The sequence below is a fragment of the Trachemys scripta genome, chromosome 13 (assembly GCF_013100865.1).
Source record: "Trachemys scripta elegans isolate TJP31775 chromosome 13, CAS_Tse_1.0, whole genome shotgun sequence".
NCBI lineage: Eukaryota > Metazoa > Chordata > Testudines > Emydidae > Trachemys > Trachemys scripta.
In genome coordinates this window covers 23,930,338-23,952,810 of record NC_048310.1, presented here as the reverse complement: position 1 = coordinate 23,952,810, position 22,473 = coordinate 23,930,338, and the positions used below count along the sequence as shown (strand labels likewise).

Below are 22,473 nucleotides of genomic sequence, written 5' to 3'. Positions count from 1 at the left end.
GCTGGCAATGCCCCTACTTATACAGCCCAAAATGCCGTTAGCCTTCTTGGCAACAAGAGCACACTGTTGACTCATATCCAGCTTCTCGTCCACTGTGACCCCTAGGTCCTTTTCAGCAGAACTGCTACCTAGCCATTCGGTCCCTAGTCTGTAGCAGTGCATGGGATTCTTCCGTCCTAAGTGCAGGACTCTGCACTTGTCCTTGTTGAACCTCATCAGGTTTTTTTCTGCCCAATCCTCTAATTTGTCTAGGTCCCTCTGTATCCGATCCCTACCCTCTAGTGTATCTACCACGCCTCCTAGTTTAGTGTCATCTGCAAACTTGCTGAGAGTGCAGTCCACACCATCCTCCAGATCATTAATAAAGATATTAAACAAAACCGGCCCCAGGACCGACCCTTGGGGCACTCCACTTGAAACCGGCTGCCAACTAGACATGGAGCCATTGATCACTACCCGTTGAGCCCGACGATCTAGCCAGCTTTCTATCCACCTTACAGTCCATTCATCCAGCCCATACTTCTTTAACTTGGTGGCAAGAATACTGTGGGAGACCGTATCAAAAGCTTTGCTAAAGTCAAGAAATAACACATCCACTGCTTTCCCCTCATCCACAGAGCCAGTTATCTCATCATAGAAGGCAATTAGGTTAGTCAGGCACGACTTCCCCTTCGTGAATCCATGCTGACTGTTCCTGATCACTTTCCTCTCCTCTAAATGTTTCATAATTGATTCCTTGAGGACCTGCTCCATGATTTTTCCAGGGACTGAGGTGAGGCTGATTGGCCTGTAGTTCCCCGGATCCTCCTTCTTCCCTTTTTTAAAGATGGGCACTACATTAGCCTTTTTCCAGTCATCTGGGACCTCCCCCGATCGCCATGAGTTTTCAAAAATAATGGCTAATGGCTCTGCAATCTCACCCGCCAACTCTTTTAGCACCCTCGGATGCAGCGCATCCGGCCCCATGGACTTGTGCACGTCCAGTTTTTCTAAATAGTCCTGAACCACTTCTTTCTCCACAGAGGGTTGGTCACCTTCTCCCCATGCTGTACTGCCCAGTGCAGCAATCTGGGAGCTGACCTTGTGCGTGAAGACAGAGGCAAAAAAATCATTGAGTACATTAGCTTTTTCCACATCCTCTGTCACTAGGTTGCCTTCCTCATTCAGTAAGGGGCCCACACTTTCCTTGATTTTCTTCTTGTTGCTAACATACCTGAAGAAACCCTTCTTGTTACTCTTAACATCTCTTGCTAACTGCAACTCCAAGTGTGATTTGGCCTTCCTGATTTCACTCCTGCACGCCTGAGCAATATTTTTATACTCCTCCCTGGTCATTTGTCCAATCTTCCACTTCTTATAAGCCTCTTTTTTGCATTTAAGATCAGCAAGGATTTCACTGTTTAGCCAAGCTGGTCGCCTGCCATATTTACTGTTCTTTCTACACATCGGGATGGTTTGTTCCTGCAACCTCAATAAGGATTCTTTAAAATACAGCCAGCTCTCCTGGACCCCTTTGCCCTTCATGTTATTCTCCCAGGGGATCCTGCCCATCTGTTCCCTGAGGGAGTTAAAGTCTGCTTTTCTGAAGTCCAGGGTCCGTATTCTGCTGCTCTCCTTTCTTCCTTGTGTCAGGATCCTGAACTCGACCATCTCATGGTCACTGCCTCCCAGGTTCCCATCCACTTTTGCTTCCCCTACTAGTTCTTCCCTGTTTGTGAGCAGCAGGTCAAGAAAAGCTTTGCCCCTAGTTGGTTCCTCCAGCACTTGCACCAGGAAATTGTCCCCTACACTTTCCAAAAATTTCCTGGATTGCCTGTGCACCGCTGTATTGCTCTCCCAGCAGATATCAGGGTGATTAAAGTCTCCCATGAGAACCAGGGCCTGTGATCTAGCAATTTCTGCTAGTTGCCAGAAGAAAGCCTCGTCCACCTCATCCCCCTGGTCTGGTGGTCTATAGCAGACTCCAACCACAACATCACCCTTGTTGCTCCCACTTCTCAACTTTATCCAGAGACTCTCAGGTTTTTCTGCAGTTTCATACCGGAGCTCTGAGCAGTCATACTCCTCTCTTACATACAACGCAACTCCCCCACCTTTTCTGCCCTGCCTGTCCTTCCTGAACAGTTTATATCCATCCATGACAGTACTCCAGTCATGTGAGTTGTCCCACCAAGTCTCTGTTATTCCAATCACATCATAGTTCCCTGACTGTGCCAGGACTTCCAGTTCTCCCTGCTTGTTTCCCAGGCATCTTGCATTTGTGTATAGGCACTTAAGATAACTCAATGATCGTCCCTCTTTCTCAGCATGAGACAGGAGTCCTCCCCTCTTGCGCTCTCCTGCTTGTGCTTCCTCCCAGGATCCCATTTCCCCACTTACCTCAGGGCTTTGGTCTCCTTCCCCCGGTGAACCTAGTTTAAAGCCCTCCTCACTAGGTTAGCCAGCCTGCTGGCGAAGATGCTCTTCCCTCTCTTCGTTAGGTGGAGCCCATCTCTGCCTAGCACTCCTTCTTCTTGGAACACCATCCCATGGTCGAAGAATCCAAAGCCTTCTCTCCGACACCACCTGCGTAGCCATTCGTTGACTTCCACGATTCGACGGTCTCTACCCCGGCCTTTTCCTTGCACAGGGAGGATGGACGAGAACACCACTTGCGCCTCAAACTCCTTTATCCTTCTTCCCAGAGCCACGTAGTCTGCAGTGATCCGCTCAAGGTCATTCTTGGCAGTATCATTGGTGCCCACATGGAGAAGCAGGAAGGGGTAGCGATCCGAGGGCTTGATGAGTCTCGGCAGTCTCTCCGTCACATCGTGTATCCTAGCTCCTGGCAAGCAGCAGACCTCTCGGTTTTCCCGGTCAGGGCGGCAGATAGATGACTCAGTCCCCCTGAGGAGGGAGTCCCCGACCACCACCACCCTCCTCCTCCTCTTGGGAGTGGTGGTCGTGGAACCCCCATCCCTAGGACAGTGCATCTTTTGCCTTCCAATCGGTGGAGTCTCCTTCTGCTCCCTTCCCTCAGATGGGCCATCTAGTCCACTCTCCGCATTAGCACCTGTAGAGAGAACATGGAAACGATTCCTCACCTGTATCTCCATTGCTGGTGCATGGACGCTCCTCTTTCTTCTTCTGGAGGTCACATGCTGCCAAACCTCCTCACAATCCTTCTGTCCCTGCTCCGCCTGCTCTGAATCTTCAGAACATTGTGGCCGTAGAAGCATCTCCTGACGTCTGTCCAGGAAATCTTCATTTTCCCTTATGCAACGCAGAGTCGATACTTGTTTCTCCAGCCCTCGAACCTTCTCCTCCAGTATGGAGACCAGCTTGCACTTTGTACAGACAAAGTCACTTCTGTCCTGCGGAAGAAAGACAAACATGGCACAACCTGTGCAGGTTACAACAGCTGATCGCTCACCTTCCATATCACCGTCCTCTTAGGAGCTTCCTAAACTGTTGCAGGAACTACGCGGAGAAACCTGCAGATGAAAGCCTCAGTGCGCTCTCCCTAGGCGAACTCCCGCTGTTAGCCTCTGCTGTTCGCCGCTCAGCTGGTTCACTGCTGACTGCCCTTATATACCAGTCAGGCCCACTCAAGGCCCAGCTGGAACAAAGCACTCCCAATTCACACTTTTCAAACAAACAAGCAAGCAATCAAGCACACGGTCAAACTGACCAACTGTCCCAGCAGCAGACACTCAGATACTCACCAACACAGCCCCCCTAATGCAGCACTTAGCGTACCTCCTCTCGGACAGCTCCCAGGCAAACTCCCGCTGTTAGCCTCTGCTGTTCGCCCTTAGCCTCTGCATATGTCTATGCATGATAGAGAGAGATTGAGGGCAGGGTGGGGATAAGAAACCTGTAGGGGTTCTTTAGGGGACTGGAGTGAATAATGTAATGCAGTGTTTCTCAAACTGAGATCTGCAAGAGCCCTTCCTGGTGGTCCATTCAATGCAATGTTTAATAACCAAAGTGTAGATTTGGGCATTAGAAAGAATTGGGCCCATTAATGGATATTTTGCTTAAAAAGTGAACTGGAGAATGAAAAACATATAGAATAACTGATCTAATGAGTCTATGATCTGGGATCTAATTAATCTATAGTATAGTATAAGGGGTTTTTCCAATTTGCACTATACCAAGATACTGTGGATCTGAAATTAATAAAACTAGATTCTTGTTTTTCTATTACTAGAACATCTATTATGAATCCAGTGTAGTGGTGTAGACAACTTTTTTAGGTGCGGGGGCAGGCAGGCTAAAAAATAATAAAGTAATAGATGTTGAATATTGCTTCAGTGAATAGTTTTGTACTGTGACTAAATTTATTCTTTTTAACAAAGTGAGATAAATGAACTGCTGTTCCCAAGTCAGTGTTTCCTTTATTAATGAAATCCCTAATTTCCTTTATTAATGAAATCCCTAATTTTTTTTGTTGGCGAGAGGGAGCTAAAAGCCCTTGCAAGCCCCCATTTGTCTATTTCCACAAAGTTTCTGATGTAGAATCCAGTAGGCCTGGAGCCCAGTATAGTCATTATTTGGGCTGTTGTCAGTGTAGGATCAAGTGGGTTTGTGATTTATAATCTTGCAGATTGTAAGATTTGAACCCTATTGGGTCTGTGTTCTGGTATCTAATGGATCTGTAATTTGGGATGCAGCATCTAGTGATTCTATGTTTGGGGTCTGAGACTTTGAATCTGATGGCTCTCAGAGGCAGGAGGTTATGATGGTTCTGTATTCTGACAACTAATGGGCCTGAAATACAGTGAGGCATTTTGAATCTGAGTATTGAATCCAATTGGTCTGTGCTTTGTGATTTGATGGTTATGGAGGCAAGTGAGTCTGTGCTGAGGGATTTGATGGCCATGGAATCCAGTGGATCAGGAATTTGTGATCTGAGACCTATGGGATTGTGGCTCTGTGCTGTAATGGCAATTGGATCTAGTGTCTCAATGCTTTGTGGTCCCATGGCTATACGATCTAGGGTCTATGTGAGTTGTGACCTGATGGCGACGGGATTCATTGGCTAAGTGCTTTGGGTGTTCGGATCCAGTGGCTCTGAGCTTTGGGAGCCCATGATTATGGGATCCAATGGCTTTGTGCTTTGGAGGCTTGGTTCAAGTGGCTCTATGCTTTGTGATCTGATGGTTATGGATTCCAGTAGCTGTGTGATCCCATGGCAATGAGAGCCAAAGCTGTGTGCTTTGGGAGCTGGGATCCAGGGGGCAGGGCTGTGTGGTCCCATGGTGATGGGGTCCAGGGGGCAGGGGCTGTGTGGTCCCATGGAAATGGGATCCAGGGACTGGGTGCTTTGGGAGCTGGGATCCAGGGGGAAAGGGCTGTGTGGTCCCGGGGCTGGGTGCTTTGGGAGCTGGGATCTAGGGGTCAGGGCTGTGTGGTCCCATGGCGATGGGGTCCAGGGAGCAGGGGCTATGTGGTCCCATGGCGATGGGGTCCAGGGGCTGGGTGCTTTGGGAGCTGGGATCTAGGGGGCAGGGGCTGTGTGGTCCCATGGCGATGGGGTCCAGGGGCTGGGTGCTTTGGGAGCTGGGATCCAGGGGGCAGGGCTGTGTGGTCCCGGGGCTTGGTGCTTTGGGAGCTGGGATCTAGGGGGCAGGGGCTGTGTGGTCCCCTGGCGATGGGGTCCAGGGGCTGGGTGCTTTGGGAGCTGGGATCCAGGGGGCAGGGGCTGTGTGGTCCCGGGGCTGGGTGCTTTGGGAGCTGGGATCCAGGGGGCAGGGGCTGTGTGGTCCCGGGGCTGGGTGCTTTGGGAGCTGGGATCCAGGGGGCAGGGGCTGTGTGGTCCCGGGGCTGGGTGCTTTGGGAGCTGGGATCCAGGGGGCAGGGGCTGTGTGGTCCCGGGGCTGGGTGCTTTGGGAGCTGGGATCCAGGGGGCAGGGGCTGTGTGGTCCCGGGGCTGGGTGCTTTGGGAGCTGGGATCCAGGGGGCAGGGGCTGTGTGGTCCCGGGGCTGGGTGCTTTGGGAGCTGGGATCCAGGGGGCAGGGGCTGTGTGGTCCCGGGGCTGGGTGCTTTGGGAGCTGGGATCCAGGGGGCAGGGGCTGTGTGGTCCCGGGGCTGGGTGCTTTGGGAGCTGGGATCCAGGGGGCAGGGGCTGTGTGGTCCCGGGGCTGGGTGCTTTGGGAGCTGGGATCCAGGGGGCAGGGGCTGTGTGGTCCCGGGGCTGGGTGCTTTGGGAGCTGGGATCCAGGGGGCAGGGGCTGTGTGGTCCCGGGGCTGGGTGCTTTGGGAGCTGGGATCCAGGGGGCAGGGGCTGTGTGGTCCCGGGGCTGGGTGCTTTGGGAGCTGGGATCCAGGGGGCAGGGGCTGTGTGGTCCCGGGGCTGGGTGCTTTGGGAGCTGGGATCCAGGGGGCAGGGGCTGTGTGGTCCCGGGGCTGGGTGCTTTGGGAGCTGGGATCCAGGGGGCAGGGGCTGTGTGGTCCCGGGGCTGGGTGCTTTGGGAGCTGGGATCCAGGGGGCAGGGGCTGTGTGGTCCCGGGGCTGGGTGCTTTGGGAGCTGGGATCCAGGGGGCAGGGGCTGTGTGGTCCCGGGGCTGGGTGCTTTGGGAGCTGGGATCCAGGGGGCAGGGGCTGTGTGGTCCCGGGGCTGGGTGCTTTGGGAGCTGGGATCCAGGGGGCAGGGGCTGTGTGGTCCCGGGGCTGGGTGCTTTGGGAGCTGGGATCCAGGGGGCAGGGGCTGTGTGGTCCCGGGGCTGGGTGCTTTGGGAGCTGGGATCCAGGGGGCAGGGGCTGTGTGGTCCCGGGGCTGGGTGCTTTGGGAGCTGGGATCCAGGGGGCAGGGGCTGTGTGGTCCCGGGGCTGGGTGCTTTGGGAGCTGGGATCCAGGGGGCAGGGGCTGTGTGGTCCCGGGGCTGGGTGCTTTGGGAGCTGGGATCCAGGGGGCAGGGGCTGTGTGGTCCCGGGGCTGGGTGCTTTGGGAGCTGGGATCCAGGGGGCAGGGGCTGTGTGGTCCCGGGGCTGGGTGCTTTGGGAGCTGGGATCCAGGGGGCAGGGGCTGTGTGGTCCCGGGGCTGGGTGCTTTGGGAGCTGGGATCCAGGGGGCAGGGGCTGTGTGGTCCCGGGGCTGGGTGCTTTGGGAGCTGGGATCCAGGGGGCAGGGGCTGTGTGGTCCCGGGGCTGGGTGCTTTGGGAGCTGGGATCCAGGGGGCAGGGGCTGTGTGGTCCCGGGGCTGGGTGCTTTGGGAGCTGGGATCCAGGGGGCAGGGGCTGTGTGGTCCCGGGGCTGGGTGCTTTGGGAGCTGGGATCCAGGGGGCAGGGGCTGTGTGGTCCCGGGGCTGGGTGCTTTGGGAGCTGGGATCCAGGGGGCAGGGGCTGTGTGGTCCCGGGGCTGGGTGCTTTGGGAGCTGGGATCCAGGGGGCAGGGGCTGTGTGGTCCCGGGGCTGGGTGCTTTGGGAGCTGGGATCCAGGGGGCAGGGGCTGTGTGGTCCCGGGGCTGGGTGCTTTGGGAGCTGGGATCCAGGGGGCAGGGGCTGTGTGGTCCCGGGGCTGGGTGCTTTGGGAGCTGGGATCCAGGGGGCAGGGGCTGTGTGGTCCCGGGGCTGGGTGCTTTGGGAGCTGGGATCCAGGGGGCAGGGGCTGTGTGGTCCCGGGGCTGGGTGCTTTGGGAGCTGGGATCCAGGGGGCAGGGGCTGTGTGGTCCCGGGGCTGGGTGCTTTGGGAGCTGGGATCCAGGGGGCAGGGGCTGTGTGGTCCCGGGGCTGGGTGCTTTGGGAGCTGGGATCCAGGGGGCAGGGGCTGTGTGGTCCCGGGGCTGGGTGCTTTGGGAGCTGGGATCCAGGGGGCAGGGGCTGTGTGGTCCCGGGGCTGGGTGCTTTGGGAGCTGGGATCCAGGGGGCAGGGGCTGTGTGGTCCCGGGGCTGGGTGCTTTGGGAGCTGGGATCCAGGGGGCAGGGGCTGTGTGGTCCCGGGGCTGGGTGCTTTGGGAGCTGGGATCCAGGGGGCAGGGGCTGTGTGGTCCCGGGGCTGGGTGCTTTGGGAGCTGGGATCCAGGGGGCAGGGGCTGTGTGGTCCCGGGGCTGGGTGCTTTGGGAGCTGGGATCCAGGGGGCAGGGGCTATGTGGTCCCAGGGCTGGGTGCTTTGGGAGCTGGGATCCAGGGGGCAGGGGCTGTGTGGTCCCGGGGCTGGGTGCTTTGGGAGCTGGGATCCAGGGGGCAGGGGCTGTGTGGTCCCATGGCGATGGGGTCCATGCGCTGGGTGCTTTGGGAGCTGGGATCCAGGGGGCAGGGGCTGTGTGGTCCCGGGGCTGGGTGCTTTGGGAGCTGGGATCCAGGGGGCAGGGGCTGTGTGGTCCCGGGGCTGGGTGCTTTGGGAGCTGGGATCGTGTTTGGTGCCCGGCGAAGCGCAGGGGGTGGGGAGCAGCCGCCTTTCCGCTCGCTCGCCGCGGAGCCTCCGGCGGGCGCTGTGGCCGCTACCCAGAGTGCAGCAGGCAGGCGGGAGGAGGAGGCGCTGCAGCGGCTGGGCTCGGGCTGCTCGTGCTCCGCGGCCTCTCGGCGCAGCTGGTCCCGGGCGCAGGCGGCGGCGCGGCCCAGAATGCGAGTGTGAGATGCTTCCCCCGGCAGCGGCTCCCCGGGCCCAGGCGGCGGCGGCCCCCGCGTGGATGCGGCTCCGGAGCCGGCGCTTCACGCTGCACAAACATTTCTATAGGACTCATTCGCCCTGCTGAGGAGAGCGGCCCGGCCCCCGCCCCGGCCCCCGCCCGGGCCATGCAGGCCCCCGGCACAGCCCCGCCGCTCAGCGCCGCGCAGGTGGGCCGCCTGCGGGAGGAGCAGGGAAAGGTAAAGGCCGAGCAGCAGCGCCGGGGGCCTGGGCCGCTCCGCAGCGGGGCACGGAAGGGGGCCCGGAGCGCCGGGCCCGGCTGGGGGGAAGCGGGGCAGGGGCCCGGGGAGGCCCAGGCCGCGGGGCCTGTAACGGTTGTTCTCGCTTCCGCCGCACCCGAGAGAGAGAGCGCGTGCGGGGAGCGCCTCGCCCCGGCGCGTCCGGCACCGCGGAGCTGGTGGGAGGCCGCCCGCGCGGCCGGGCTCAGCTGCCCGCTGAGCGTCTGGAGTCGCCTCAGGCCGGAGCCCAGCCCCAGGCAGGCCAGGGCCCCCGCCCCCCGCAGTGCCACTGACGTCATCGGCCCCCCAGCAACTCCAGGGCTTGGGGGGGAAGGGGTGACCCCCAAAGTCGGTTCTGTCCCCCAGGGTAGAGGCCTGTGGGTGCTTTAACACAGGGGTGCTTCAAAAATGGACCCTGTCCCAGCGTATGGAGTGGAGCTGAAATAAACAGGGTCAATGTCCTAGCTCTGCCTAAAGTGTTAAAACACAGTTGACCAAGTTAAAGATGATCTGTCAGCCCCAAGGCTTAGTGTCCTGGCTTCTGGCCCTGTGTCGCAGCCATGTTACTCAAATACCATCGTTTCTTCTAAATTCAAAGCATACCTTTTAGAAAAGTTGGAAGATACCCATATGTTTACTGATGCACCATGTGGGGCTCCCTAGGGGTCATTGCAATCTGTTGTGTAAATACTTGCTTTAATGTGTAACAAACATCTTTAAGGTTTTATGTCAGGGTGTAAATGTATATGCATAGTAGTACTAGTTTTTCAAATTACACCTCTACCTCGATATAACGCTGTCCTCGGGAGCCAAAAAATCTTACCATGTTATAGGTGAGATCGCGTTATATCGAACTTGCTTTGATCCACTGGAATGTGCAGTCTCTCCCCTCCCCCCCCGGAGCACTGCTTTACCGCGTTATATCCGAATTCGTGTTATGTCAGGTCGCGTTATATCGGGGTAGAGGTGTATTATTCTCTAAGATGCTTAATCTTTTTTTAATAGGAAAGGTGATTATGCTTTTAGGTCTGCAAGTTGGTCCACATAGAGCCCCATTGAAGTCAGTGGAGCTTCATGTGGGCCATAAGGTCTCTGCCCATGTGAACTAACTTGCATAGGTAGGGCATTAGGGACTAATCAGTCATGAGCCTTCTTTTAAAGAGTGATTACTTTAGAGTTGCATTTAAAATAGCCTAACCATCAAATGTCTTTTTAAAAAAGTTTCTTGCCTTAGAATACTGAATGCCTTCTCTTACTCCATACTATATATGGGCTTAGTGCAAAACTGAGGATCTCTCCATCTTAATATTAGTCATATTCACTTACTAGGTGATTGATGTGATTTTGTGGCTGATAGGCCCCTATTCTGCCACTAGCTCTGCGTAGATACGGGTGTCTACCTACATGAAATTAATTGCATGATCAGAGCCATATTTAGCGCACCATAAGCATTAGTATTTCATGCCAATAATCTGCATACCTTTTCAGTTGTCCTCTTGGTCTCTTCATATGGTTAAAAATTTTGTATGCATCTTAAAAGTAGCTCCCTAGGTATAAAAGAAAACTCTTAGTAGTTCCTTTATTGTATGGTGCTTCCACCAACATCGCTTTAACTGAGGGTAAGGAGCCTAAGTAATGCATACATGAGACAGACCATGAGCATCTTCTGGAATATTATGTATAAACAAGATGTCTGGCTTTGGAGGAAAAGACTCACATAATTACCAAAAGATCTACCTAAATTGATGGGTTGTTAACATGGATGAAAATTAGGATAATCTGGTGGGATACTCTGAATGGTCTCTTTTTATAAGAACATCAGATGAGAGAGTAAACTGTTCCCCTTCTCCACAGTCCAGTTACTTTCCTGGCTAGTTGACTGTGATGGAGAATTACGCTTCTGTGGTGCTTTAGTGTCAATTGGTCATGGAGTGTAAGTGGATGTCTGTCAGGAGCATGTAGAATTATTCCCAGTTCATGGCAAGGCCCTTCAGTAAGCAAGTTCAAGATTGTTCTCAAACAGATCTGCTCCAGTGGAAAAGAGACCCAAGAGGCCATTAATTAAGCCTCAGTTAGGCTGCTGTACCAAAATTGTATTTTATCATGAGGAAACTTTACATAATTTCTGCAGATTGGCTAAAAATATTTGAACCCTTCAGCTTCATTATGAAAATATCCTGAGGAGCTAAATATCTTAGTTACAATGGGGTGTCAGGATGAATATATAGTGGACTCTGCCTCTGTGGAATAGAGAATTGGAAGCTGTATATAATTGCATTACAATAATGTTTTTGATTATGAAAATATTACATTTTAATGTTGAGGAGACCATTTCATTTATACCATCACCTTACTTTTCAGATATTCATAGTTTTCATAAATTTGAGCAAACTCCACTTGGACGTAATCTTGAAATTAGATATTATTGCTATAAAATTTTGCATAGTGCTTTTGCTAATCTAGTAATCATCATATAAATATCTTTCACAGCCTGTGTTCTAATACCCTACGGCATTTTCTGTATATATTCTCAAAAGAAGTGGTCAAATAATATTTGTCAAATAACTTGAAAATTTCTCACTTTAAAAAAATATTTAATTGATATATTTTTATTTTCACCCAGCTCTGACTCTCATTCTGATATGCTTAGATTTACACAAATGCACCCACACCACACTGTTTATCCAGGTGACAATATGCCCCTTTTAGGACTGAACCTTGGTTGAGTAAAAAGAAATTATTTAGCTTTAGTCCCACTAGACTGAAACTTATACCATATTGTGTCCTTTTTCCCTCAAGGCTGTGAAATAATGAAGTACACTATTAATTACCTGCTGATCTTGAAATATTTTTATTTGAATCAGGATTGATTTTTAGCATGCATTCTGCTCTGCTAAAGTGGATATGTGTTGCATTCTTTTACTGATTTAGGCATGAGTTTTGGCTTTTAAAATGTAGTGAGTAGTTCTCAGTCTTCTCAATAACAGGAGTCCCCTTTCTTCTATCTAGGACCTCTCTCCTATTTATCAGCGTAGAAAGAGCAGGAAGTTCATGACAACTGCTTGGGGCTGCAACATCCCGGTTTAGGAACTCTGTTGGAGAGTGATTTTAATTCTTGGTTAGAATAGCCATTTGCCTGTTGAATGGTTTTCATCTTGTTAGTTTGTAGTGATAATCAGGCCAAACCGTTAAAAGCAATTTTCAGGACATCTACTAAAGGTACTTGGTAGAAAAACATGTCTTAGAATGTGTATCTTGGGGATAAATTATAGAAGAATATCTAGTAATTTTCATGATAAAGACTATCACTGAAAGCATCATGACTGCTTAAAGTTTTGAGTGTTAGTGTAAAAAAATATAGCGCATGTATCACTGATGGCTTGAAAGTACAGTACCTGTTAGCTGGAAATACTATGTTAAGCCCACTGCTTGTAAGATTAGCAAGTAAAATACAGATATTTAAAGAGGCAGAATCTCATGCTCTAGAGCAGCGGTTCTCAAACTGTGAGTTTGGACCCCAAAGTGGGTCGCGAGCCCATTTTAATGGGGTTGTCAGGGCTGGCTTAGACTTGCTGGGGCCCGGGGCCCAAGCCCACTGCCCAGGGCCAAAGTCCACCCATCAGCTCTGGGTGGTGGGGCTCAGGTTACAGGCCCCCTACCTGGGGCTCAAGCCCTGGGCGGTGAGGCTCGGGCTTCAGTTTTGGCCTCCCCATCCGGGATGGTTGGACTTGGGCAGGCTCGGGCTCCTCCCCCCCAGGGTCGTGTAGTAACTTTTGTTGTTAGAAGGGGGTCGTGGTGCAATGAAGTTTGAGAACCACTGCCTTAGAGCCTGAATTTAAATTTAATAGTTTATATATAAATGTGATTCTCAGTGACTAATGGATCATGGGTTACTAACAGATAAGAGGTAGATGAATGTTCTGTACTGTTTGTCACAGTTTTGCAGACAGTTAAAGTGTTGAAGAATTGAACAAGTTATTTGTTACAAAATAGGAGATGTTTACAGAACCAATTAGACCCAGGAGGGACATGTTGAGTGCAAATGCAATCTTGAGTAATCTAACGAACTCCATTGAGGTCTGGAAGTGTGGTGGTTTGTGTAGGAATAGATTTTTAAGGTTTTCATGTTTCACTGATTCAAGTTTGTTTTTTTTAGGAAGAGTAGGAAGGGAAAGTGACTCTCCTGCAATTTACCAGGACATCTAAGTATCATGAGGTTTTAGGGCACCTGTTATTGTGACTACTGGTCAGTGTATGTTACATGTCCCTGACAGATTACTCTCTTATGAATTTAATTGATGTAGGGTGATGTTATCTTTAACTCCAAATGGTATGCGTAAGGTTTTGTCCGTGTGTACAGTTTTTCAACAGTTGAAGAAAACAATTGAAAGTGGTGTACATAGCTTGTGTCCCGGCCTCTTAGCTGCAACCACTGCTTTTGTTTTGTCCTCTACCTGTATGAATAACTCCAGTACCTGTCACTGCTGCTGTTCAAGTCTTTTTCAAGCAGCATCTGCAGTACAAAATTGATTAGATTCTTGATGGTTTCAGAGCTGTTCCCACAGTTCTAAAGAATAACAGTGTAACTGATCAGAATCTTAACGCCTTTTAATTGTGGGCTTGTCTATATTTCCGGCTAAATCAGCACTGCTGTTGGTCTGGTGAAGACCAGCTACGTCGATGGCAGAGCGCTCTCCCATTGATGTCTGTACTCCACCTCCCAGTGAGGCGGAAGGTAAGTCAGCAGGAGAGTGTCTCCCGTCGACATAGCGCAGTGTAGACATGCTGTAAGTTGACTGAAGTTGCATCAACTTCAGTTATGTAACTGAAATAGCGTAACTTAGGTTGACTTACAGCTTTAGTGTAGAATAGCCCTCTGATACTGCAACAGCAGCATCACTATAGGTGTCTGCAGACTCAAGAAAATGACACTGCATTGTTTTATACGTATTTCATGTTTGGAAGCTTATCTTTACCGCCCTACGTTCTAGAAATATTTTTTTAAAATGAAGACGTCCTTCAACAATTTCAGCAGATTTTAGATCCTCTTGCTTTTGAGGGCAAGCTTCCTCCTTGTTAGGGGCATGTAGATTTTACAAGCCACGATGGCAAATATCTATTTTCATACTAGGAAGTAATCACACAAATAAATATATATTTATTATACAAAATACTTGTGACAAAGAGATATAGCAGTATGCCAGAATAATAGTAGCTACTACCACTGTAAAGTACATGAAAAGTACATCATTGCGATTCATTAAAAAGGGGGAGTCACTTACCATGTTGCCCCATTAAAATGGTAGTACCTATCAACATAATCAGAATATTTATAATATTGATGATTTCAGATGGGGTGACTGATTCTCTTAATATATAGATGCTCATTATCTTCATAGTGATTTGATTTATTCAGTGTGGATTACAGTGCAGTACCTTCAAGCATGTTGGACTCTTTCAGCCCCATTGTCCAATGGTTCTCATATCTGGAGAAAGCTCACTAGTGAGAAACCAATTCTGTTAGCGTCCGCTCTGAAGCATAACTTTCTGGGTAATGCCCATTATAGTTAGTCTAGCTTCCGAAGCATTATTTGATTGAATCCTTTTTAAAAAAAAATCTTCACCCAAATACCAGTTCAGAATCTCTATTTAGGCACAGTCCACCCTGTCAGATGCTTTTCTGTATTTTCTGATTCTACCCTTGCTTTCTCAAGTGCTGTTCATAAAGAGAAGGGCACATTCAGTAGTTGGCTGAAGCTATCAGATATAAATGTCTCATCATTTTATGTGTTGTGTAGCACATCTGAACTGGTTTCCAGAGGGTTAGCGTGGATGCTATAAGAGACTTGTGAAAACAAGTTAATTTAACACAGGTTAAATTGTATAACTGTGCTAATTAAACTGTTTTGTGAACAGTTTAACTTTATCCTGGTGTGGACAGAGTCTTTAAGTACTCTGCCTATATATTACAATGCACCATTTGACCATTGTAGATTGATTAAGTAATGTGTGATTGCTTTCACAAAACTCATAATGTCACTACTGTGTAGTCACTTTCAGAGTATGTCACCAGATGGAGTGACCAGAGGCCTGCATCAAGATCTTATCAATCTCACAGCCCACTACAGTAACTTCTGATCTTTGAGTAATTTCTGTTTGTTTCTGCTGAGTTACTGTATCTATCACATTTTAATTAATACAGCAAGTGTTATTTTAATGTGTAGAAGAGGTTAAATTTGTTCAGGTTACGTGGAATTTCTTATTTATGTGATTTTGAAGACCCCATTGACTCAGTATCTATTATTTCCCCTCCCTGAAAATCTGGATGACTGTTCATAGAGTAGGGACTCACAGGACTTGATAGATGTGCACTCAGTACTTCCTGAATGTTATGCCACAGATGGAAAGAGATTATACCACCCTTTTCTCTGCTAGTAGTTGCGGTAGTCCGTATAGTGTTTGTTTCTTAAAAGCAGTTCATCCATCACACTAGTGAGCCCAGCCTCTCCTTTCCTCACATAACAGCCACTCAGACAGATGACCCTCCTCCAAGGAGCACTTTCCTATTCTGTTGGTAGCCTAGCTGGGCTCTGCTCCTATAGGAATCCAATAGCCCCTCCTGCAGGCAGCTGAGATGGAGTAGGTTGCTTTCAAACAGTAGTGCCCTAGCCAGCCCAGTAGGTTCCCTTTAAAGACTAGCTCAGGTAGCCAATAAGGAGTTCTCCACCTCTCCCAACTGACCTCCTGATACAACAGAGTTTGTGCAGGATGACTTAGAAGTTTACACATTTGTTTCTTTTATGATATAAATCCTAAACTTTCCCTCAGAATTACAGTGAAAAAAAATAACAAAACCTTTACCCCTCATGAGAGACATGGGCATCCTCTTCCTCAGCAACTGCATAATCTTAATTCTGTAGCCCTTATTCTCATGTTCTTCTTGCCTTTCATAACCCCTCTACCTGTGTCATCATTAAGGCTCAGATTTTGTCTCAGATATTTTTAGTAAAAATCATGGACAGGTCACAGGCAATAAACAGAAATTCATGGAAGCCTGTGATCTGTCCGTGATTTTTACTAAAAATATCCCTGACAAATTGGGGTGGGAGGAGAGTCCAGCACCCACAGTGGCTGGGGGATCTGGGGTCCCCTTGCCGCTCGCTGCAGCTGGGTCACTGCAGGGAGCCCCACCACCCGCAGGGGCTGGGAGCTCTGGGGGACCCACCAGCAGGGGCTGGGAGCTGCTGAGAGCTGCGGGGCTGCCTGCTGACAGCAAAATGTCACAGAGGTCTCTGAAAGGGTACGTCTTCACTACCCGTCGTATTGGCGGGTAGCAATCGATTTATCCGGGATCGATATATTGGGTCTTATTAAGACGCGATATATCGATCCCTGAACGCGCTCATCGTCGACTCCGGAACTCCACCAGAGCGAGCGGCAGTAGCGCAGTCGACGAGGAGCTGCGGCCGTCGATCCCGCGCTGTGTGGACCCCAGGTAATTCGATCTAAGATATTTCGACTTCAGCTACGCTATTCGCATAGCTGAAGTTGTGTATCTTAGATCGATTTCCCCCCTCCCCCATTGTAGACCAGCCCGAAGTCTTGGATTCCATGACTTCCGTGAAATAATAGTAGCCTTAGTCATCATCCCTCAGTACATCTTGTCTTAACTTAAAGCCTCAGTGTTGCAAATGGATTCACTTCCAGAAACCTCTACAGCCTCACGGAGTGAGAATAGAATTGTGAGATACGTGATTTTTTTCCCTTATTTACACTTGTGCTAGGTACTTTTGACGTTTTTAAAGTTTTAAAAAATTAAGTTACATTTTCACTCACGTTAATTGGCCCAGCAAAAGAATGGCAGTCCCTTGTACCTGTCAGACTGAGTAGACAGTCTGTGATTTCTCCAGCTCCCTAGATAAAGTCATGAAGAAGGAGGACTTCTTTGGGCTCTGCTAAAAACTTAGAAGTTATTGAAGTGATTCATACACCCAGTAATTAATAATTTTGAATTCATTTTCTCAGATTTAACAAAACCTGTACCCTTTCAGGACAGTTGACATGTAAAGGTTTAGTTTTTCACTTTTTTTGCTGTGGAAATAACTAAGAATTATTATTAGGGTTTTTTTTTATGCTTGCCAAAATCATAATTTCCTCCAATTATCCCTCCCCTACTACACCCCATCTCATCTCTTCTCCGAGCCAAGAAAAATCACCTTTGGACGGAGACTATATTAATAATTTTGAAATGTAATATTTAATCAATAACTTGATTTAAGCAATGAACATTAAATTTCAACAACGCTTTTTGGCTTTCCATTAAATCAAAAAATGTACCAACTGACTGAAGAGCTTTAATAATTTTCTTTCATTTTGTGCCATTTAGTTTTTGGAAATGTCAAAAATGGAAATATTTTTGAAAAGGTAAACGTGATTGAAAACGGGACTCAAGGGGAAACCATTTTGCAAATCTTAATTATATCTTTCTCCATCAGTGCTTGCTATGTTTTAGACTAGAAACTTGTGGTTTCCTAAGGAAGATGTGAAATTTCAGTTTACATGTTTATGTTGCATGCGGCTTGTTACATCCTGGGTATCTAGCTATTTTATTATTGTGTAAATGTAAAGTCATATTCTGAATTAGTTACAACTTCATCAGTAAATTCAGTTTCACCATGTCTTTTTGCTATGTGGTGTGGCAAAGAATATCACATATGGGCTACCTGACACAATGAGTCTCGATCCTGGAAACAATCACGCATGTGGATAACTTAATTCACATGAGTAGTCCCATTGAAGTTAATATTCACATACATAAAGTTAAACAATTAAACTCTGAAAATTTGGAATCATCCTAATTAGGTCAGGAGTAAAAATGAGTTTGATTTTATCCAGGACCCTAATAAACATTGAGCTGTATTGCAAAGAACATTATACAGTTTGATTATGGTAATCTTATCATGGGAGGGCCTGAACCACAGAACCAAGGTCAAGACAGAGTTCTTTGCAAAATCTCAGATGGCAAGGCCAAATTCCTAAAGGTAAAACACTGGTTTTAGATTTATTAGACTATTACTTTAACACCTCATTACTTCCCTTCACTTTCACAAAAAGTATTCTATACTCTCAGTTTTCCTTAAGTAACGTGATTGAAAGAAAATGTTTAAAGTGAGACTAATTCAAGATTAAACTGTCACAAATTATTTTATTACAGCATGTACACAAATTGCTTACATATCCGATCATATTCAGATTACTTTTCAAGTGGTAAATAATTCTACTTAGCACTTATACAGTGCTTTACATCTTCAAAGTGCTTCTCAGGCATTAGCTAATTAATCAGCATAGCACTCCTGTGAGGTAGGTAAGTTAGTACTACTTATCCCCATTTTACAGATGAAGAAATTTAGGGCTTGTCTACACCACCCAGCTTTTAGTGACAAGGCTGTGTCGACACAGCCTTGTCGCTAAAAGTCGGCGTGTGTGAACGTTCTTTTGTGGTTTTGTCAGCACTTTTGTCGGCGCTTCCAGCCTCGCGAATGGCATAAGCTTTGTTGGCAGGAGAGCGCTCCTGCCGACAAAGCCGCGTTCACACTGCCGCTTTCTTCGGCAAAACTTTTCTTTTGTGGGTTTTTTTTTTAAAGTACCTATGAAAGACAAAGGTTTTGGCGACAACTGTGCAATGTAGACAAACCCTTAGATTGAGAGATGATTTACCCAAGGCCAAACAAGCATTCAGTGTCAGAGACTGGATTAGATCTTTTGAGTTCAAGGGAAGCACATACAGGAATGGGGAGCTGGTGTGACATGACATACATGCACAGGTAAGAACCTGTTCCCATGTTTCAGGATCAGAATTTTTTGCAATTTTCTGTTCTGTCCTACTGTCCATTCAACCCCATCTTAATTCCTAAGAAGCATATTGTGAGGGAGTGTTGTATTTAGTGATTATATCCCATGACTATAAGTCAGGAGATCTGGCTTCTACTCCTGGCTCTGCCACTGACTGATGTGTAATTTCAGTTAAGTCACTCAGTACCTCAGTAAAATAAGGATAATACCTCTTCAGAAAGGGTGTAGTGAGTCAGTGTTCATAAAGGATGTCGAGTCCTCAGATGGAAGATGCATGAGAGGAGAAAAGAGAAAATAATGATTGGTTGGCTGGACAGTGTGGGAAATGGGCTTAATGTGGCTGCAGGAGAAGGGAATTTTCCCCTTTAGGACAGCAACAGCATCTTCTGCTGTGGAACACGGGCAGCCTTTGTATCCTGTTGTCTCAACAGCCTGCAAGTTGCATCGTGCTAGCATTGGGACTGCAGGATGCTTAGAAAGTGAACATAATTCTAAAAATCTAATCCATTTAATTTTAGCCACTTTTGTGTTAGCATTTAGTACATACTAAAAATAAAGAGTATTGTATAAATATATATTGGTAAGATTAGCTACATTTATGCGACAAAAGAAAATCTGCTACTTTAATTACAATAGCCACTGTCGCTCCTTTGTACAATATCCACCTCTCAGTTCATCTTTCAACTGTGATGTAGAAATCAGGCCTTGCAGTTGTCAAATTTAGGAAAAAGGGTTTAAACTTAAAATAGATTCTTAAACAGCATTAATGTAAACTTTCCGTTTAAATAGTTCGAAATAATAAAAATCAGATCCAACATTTATTATTCCATTTTTAAAGTTTGGTTCTTAATCAAGAAGGAATTGAAACTCAGGGGAGGACAATTTGAAGATATGCAAAATAAGAATCATTTAAAAGCTGTGCTTCTCTGTTTTATTGTCTGTTGTACATGAGGGAGACTCGCAGTATGATGCCCCCTTGTGGCTACCCACAAAATAAATAGCACTAAGTGAAATAAATAAAAGTGCAGAAGCTCTTCAAGCAGGTGGCACGCTTTGTGATCCAACTGAAAAGCATCAAGCATTTCTGAAATCAAATACGCAGTTATTGAATCAGGATCTTGAGAAATATTAAATTGCAACAAATCATTGTTGGGGGTGTGGGAGGAAACAAGATACTTGTCTGTTCCCTTTTCATTTAAACCGTGAAATGTATTTTCCACAAGTAGATCCTGTTTTAATAACTGAACACTTGATTAGGTAATGTTAAGTTTGCTGCAAGTGTAGTTTAATAACCCTCTACACTTTAAATATTTTAGTATGCAAATAAACCATTGATAACCTCATAAATTTGCAAATGCATACATTGTTATCCCTGGAGGGGAAATAAGTCAGGATTTATTGGTATCACTTACGCTACAGTTTCTTAAAAGTAAAGCAGTATTGGTAGTGTTAGTTGTCCAAACAAAATGAACTTTAACTCACCTGCCCATTTGTTGATTATTTTTATTTAGCCTGGCAGTAGCTGCATAAAAATTGTGGATCTAGATATACGCTGTTCTTAGCACAGTAGAGCACAGCATAGAATCTAAAGACCTGTATATATATTTTTTCTCTACTTGTTTCTTTGCTGCTGTATTACCAATGGTTATCAAAACAATTTGAGTGTCTCAGCAAAGGACATGTAGGTAATGTGTAATTGATCTCTGACTGTATTTTTTAAAATACTGTCTCATTAGTATAGTAGGTGCTTCAGCCTACTATATTAGTATTACAAATAAAAATATATTTAAGATGGTGTATTGTAGCACTTCTGGAAGATCCCTCACTTCATCCTGGCCACTGAAAGGTTTGTTATTGGTTCTATCCTTCAGTATCCCTTCATGAGGGATTATATCAAAGAATGAAATTATAATTGATTGGTGTTATTGATTTTTTTTAAGGGGGTCATGGAAACAGCATATGTCCATGTGCTCTTTTACTGATGGCCCATTTTTTTAAATATAAAAAGCATATGTGCCCGATTTACATATTTGCTAATTAAAAAAGCTTCCTGGAAACATTAAGTAGACTATCTTCTGTAACCTTTAACATTGTAGCTAATGGATATAGCCTGGAAATTTTCATAGAAGGTTCTCTAAATAATGTAAAATGATTATGAATATGTAACTAGTTAATATGCAGCTATGAAAGGATTATCATGTAGAGGTTAATGAACATGCTGCTCTTATGGTTTGCAGGGCTTTTCTTTTTGTGCTTTTAGCTCACTTCATGCATGGAAAGTCATGTATTGGGAATGGAAAGCTTCCTGTCTTTTCTTTTTTTGTAGCTTCATCTTTAATGGGGCAATTAAGCTGGAACTTTCTTAAAGGATTTCGTAAACAATTTTTGTGCACTTAATTATGTTGTGTACTTTGCAATCTTTCAAATCTGAAACAGTGAAATATGTTGATATAATATTCTCTGATTCTTCTACTTGTAAAAGCAGTACTCTGTTGTGTACTACTACTATTATGAAATGTTGCTACTGTATGTGACATACTAGGGAAGCTTTATTTTAAAATAGATTTGTGTATGAAGCATTAATAGTATAGTTTTCTGAATGTATGTCTTCTAGAAATCTTCCTCTTTGTGCCTAGCATTTTTTTTAAAATTAGCAAATACATTAGGTGAGATGATTTTATAGAAATTAAACGTAGGATTTAAAATTACAAGTCTTCAATGGCAAAGGACATTTAACCTTGGGGTAAGCACAACCAACTGGATGGCTGAATTTGTCCCAACGTGTAGGATTATTATGATGGTAGTGAGACCACAAATGTGGGACTGATCCTTCAACCCTTACACATTTGAATAATTTTTAGCTCTCAAAAGAGTCCTATTCTGTTACTTTTCAGGCATATTTTCCTATTAATTGCTTTCCGATGTTAGCATTCTTGTGGCCATGTGAGAAACAAATATTTGCAAAAATATCTGAAAAATGTTATATTGAGGAGATGTCTAGACATATTTAATTGCCTCATAGCTTCGTTGCATTTCATGTAATTGAGTGAAATTGTCTTTGTTATACTTTTCAATATGTGTTATTGAGAGTTCTGTATGTATTTAAACAAAATGTCCATGCAATTGTGGTACAGCAGACCAGCATCTTGTCTGTATGTGATTGTGTCTAGTATTACTAAACTGAGGTACCCTCCCAAACTTAATATTTTAAAGTATGCAGTCTTAAAAATATTCCGAACTGGTTAATTTTCAGTCTCTATGGGAAGCCTATATTTTGAAGAAATAAGTGGGCTATTCAGCTCATAACTGTTTCACTTAAAATATATATAATAGAGGTATTTTTTTTTGCATTTAAACACTGCAAAATTAATTTGTACTGTTTTAGAATAAAACTATAGGTGAAAACGCTTGTAGGTGTAATGATAAAGTAAAACATTTTCAGGGCTGGTTTTTCTTTTAACTGAACAGGCACGGATGTTACATTGGCATCTTGTTATAATTTATATTGGTTTCTTATTCTACAAAACATGTAACATTGAAAATAGATCTGTAGATTGTACAAAATACTAGTAATCTTGTATCATGTGTCACCTAATAGTTATGGAGCAGGTATTGTACCAAAATATGAATTGGAAAGCTGTAATTTGTTCTCCAGTTATCAGTCTGCATTAGTGTTGTGATAAAGTGTGCTGCTTAAGAACTAACATTCACATGCCTTTGCATTGACAAATAAAAATGTATATAGAGAAGCTACCAAATCTGTAAAGCTATTGTTCTAGTTTCTGATA

At 46.3% G+C, this 22,473-nt stretch overlaps 1 protein-coding gene across 2 annotated transcripts in view; it reads left to right on the top strand.

Annotated features, from left to right (window-relative positions):
* Positions 1-8,439: 8,439 nt before the first annotated feature.
* URI1 (URI1 prefoldin like chaperone) overlaps positions 8,440-22,473 on the top strand; it is a 55,282-nt gene continuing 41,248 nt past the window's right edge. Inside the window, exon 1 of one of the 2 annotated variants that reach the window (XM_034788770.1) lies at positions 8,440-8,794. In XM_034788770.1, the coding sequence (XP_034644661.1) occupies positions 8,723-8,794 (72 nt within the window). In that variant the 5' untranslated portion in view covers positions 8,440-8,722. The remainder of the gene's footprint in view (positions 8,795-22,473) is intronic. The other variant, XM_034788768.1, reaches the window with a different exon arrangement.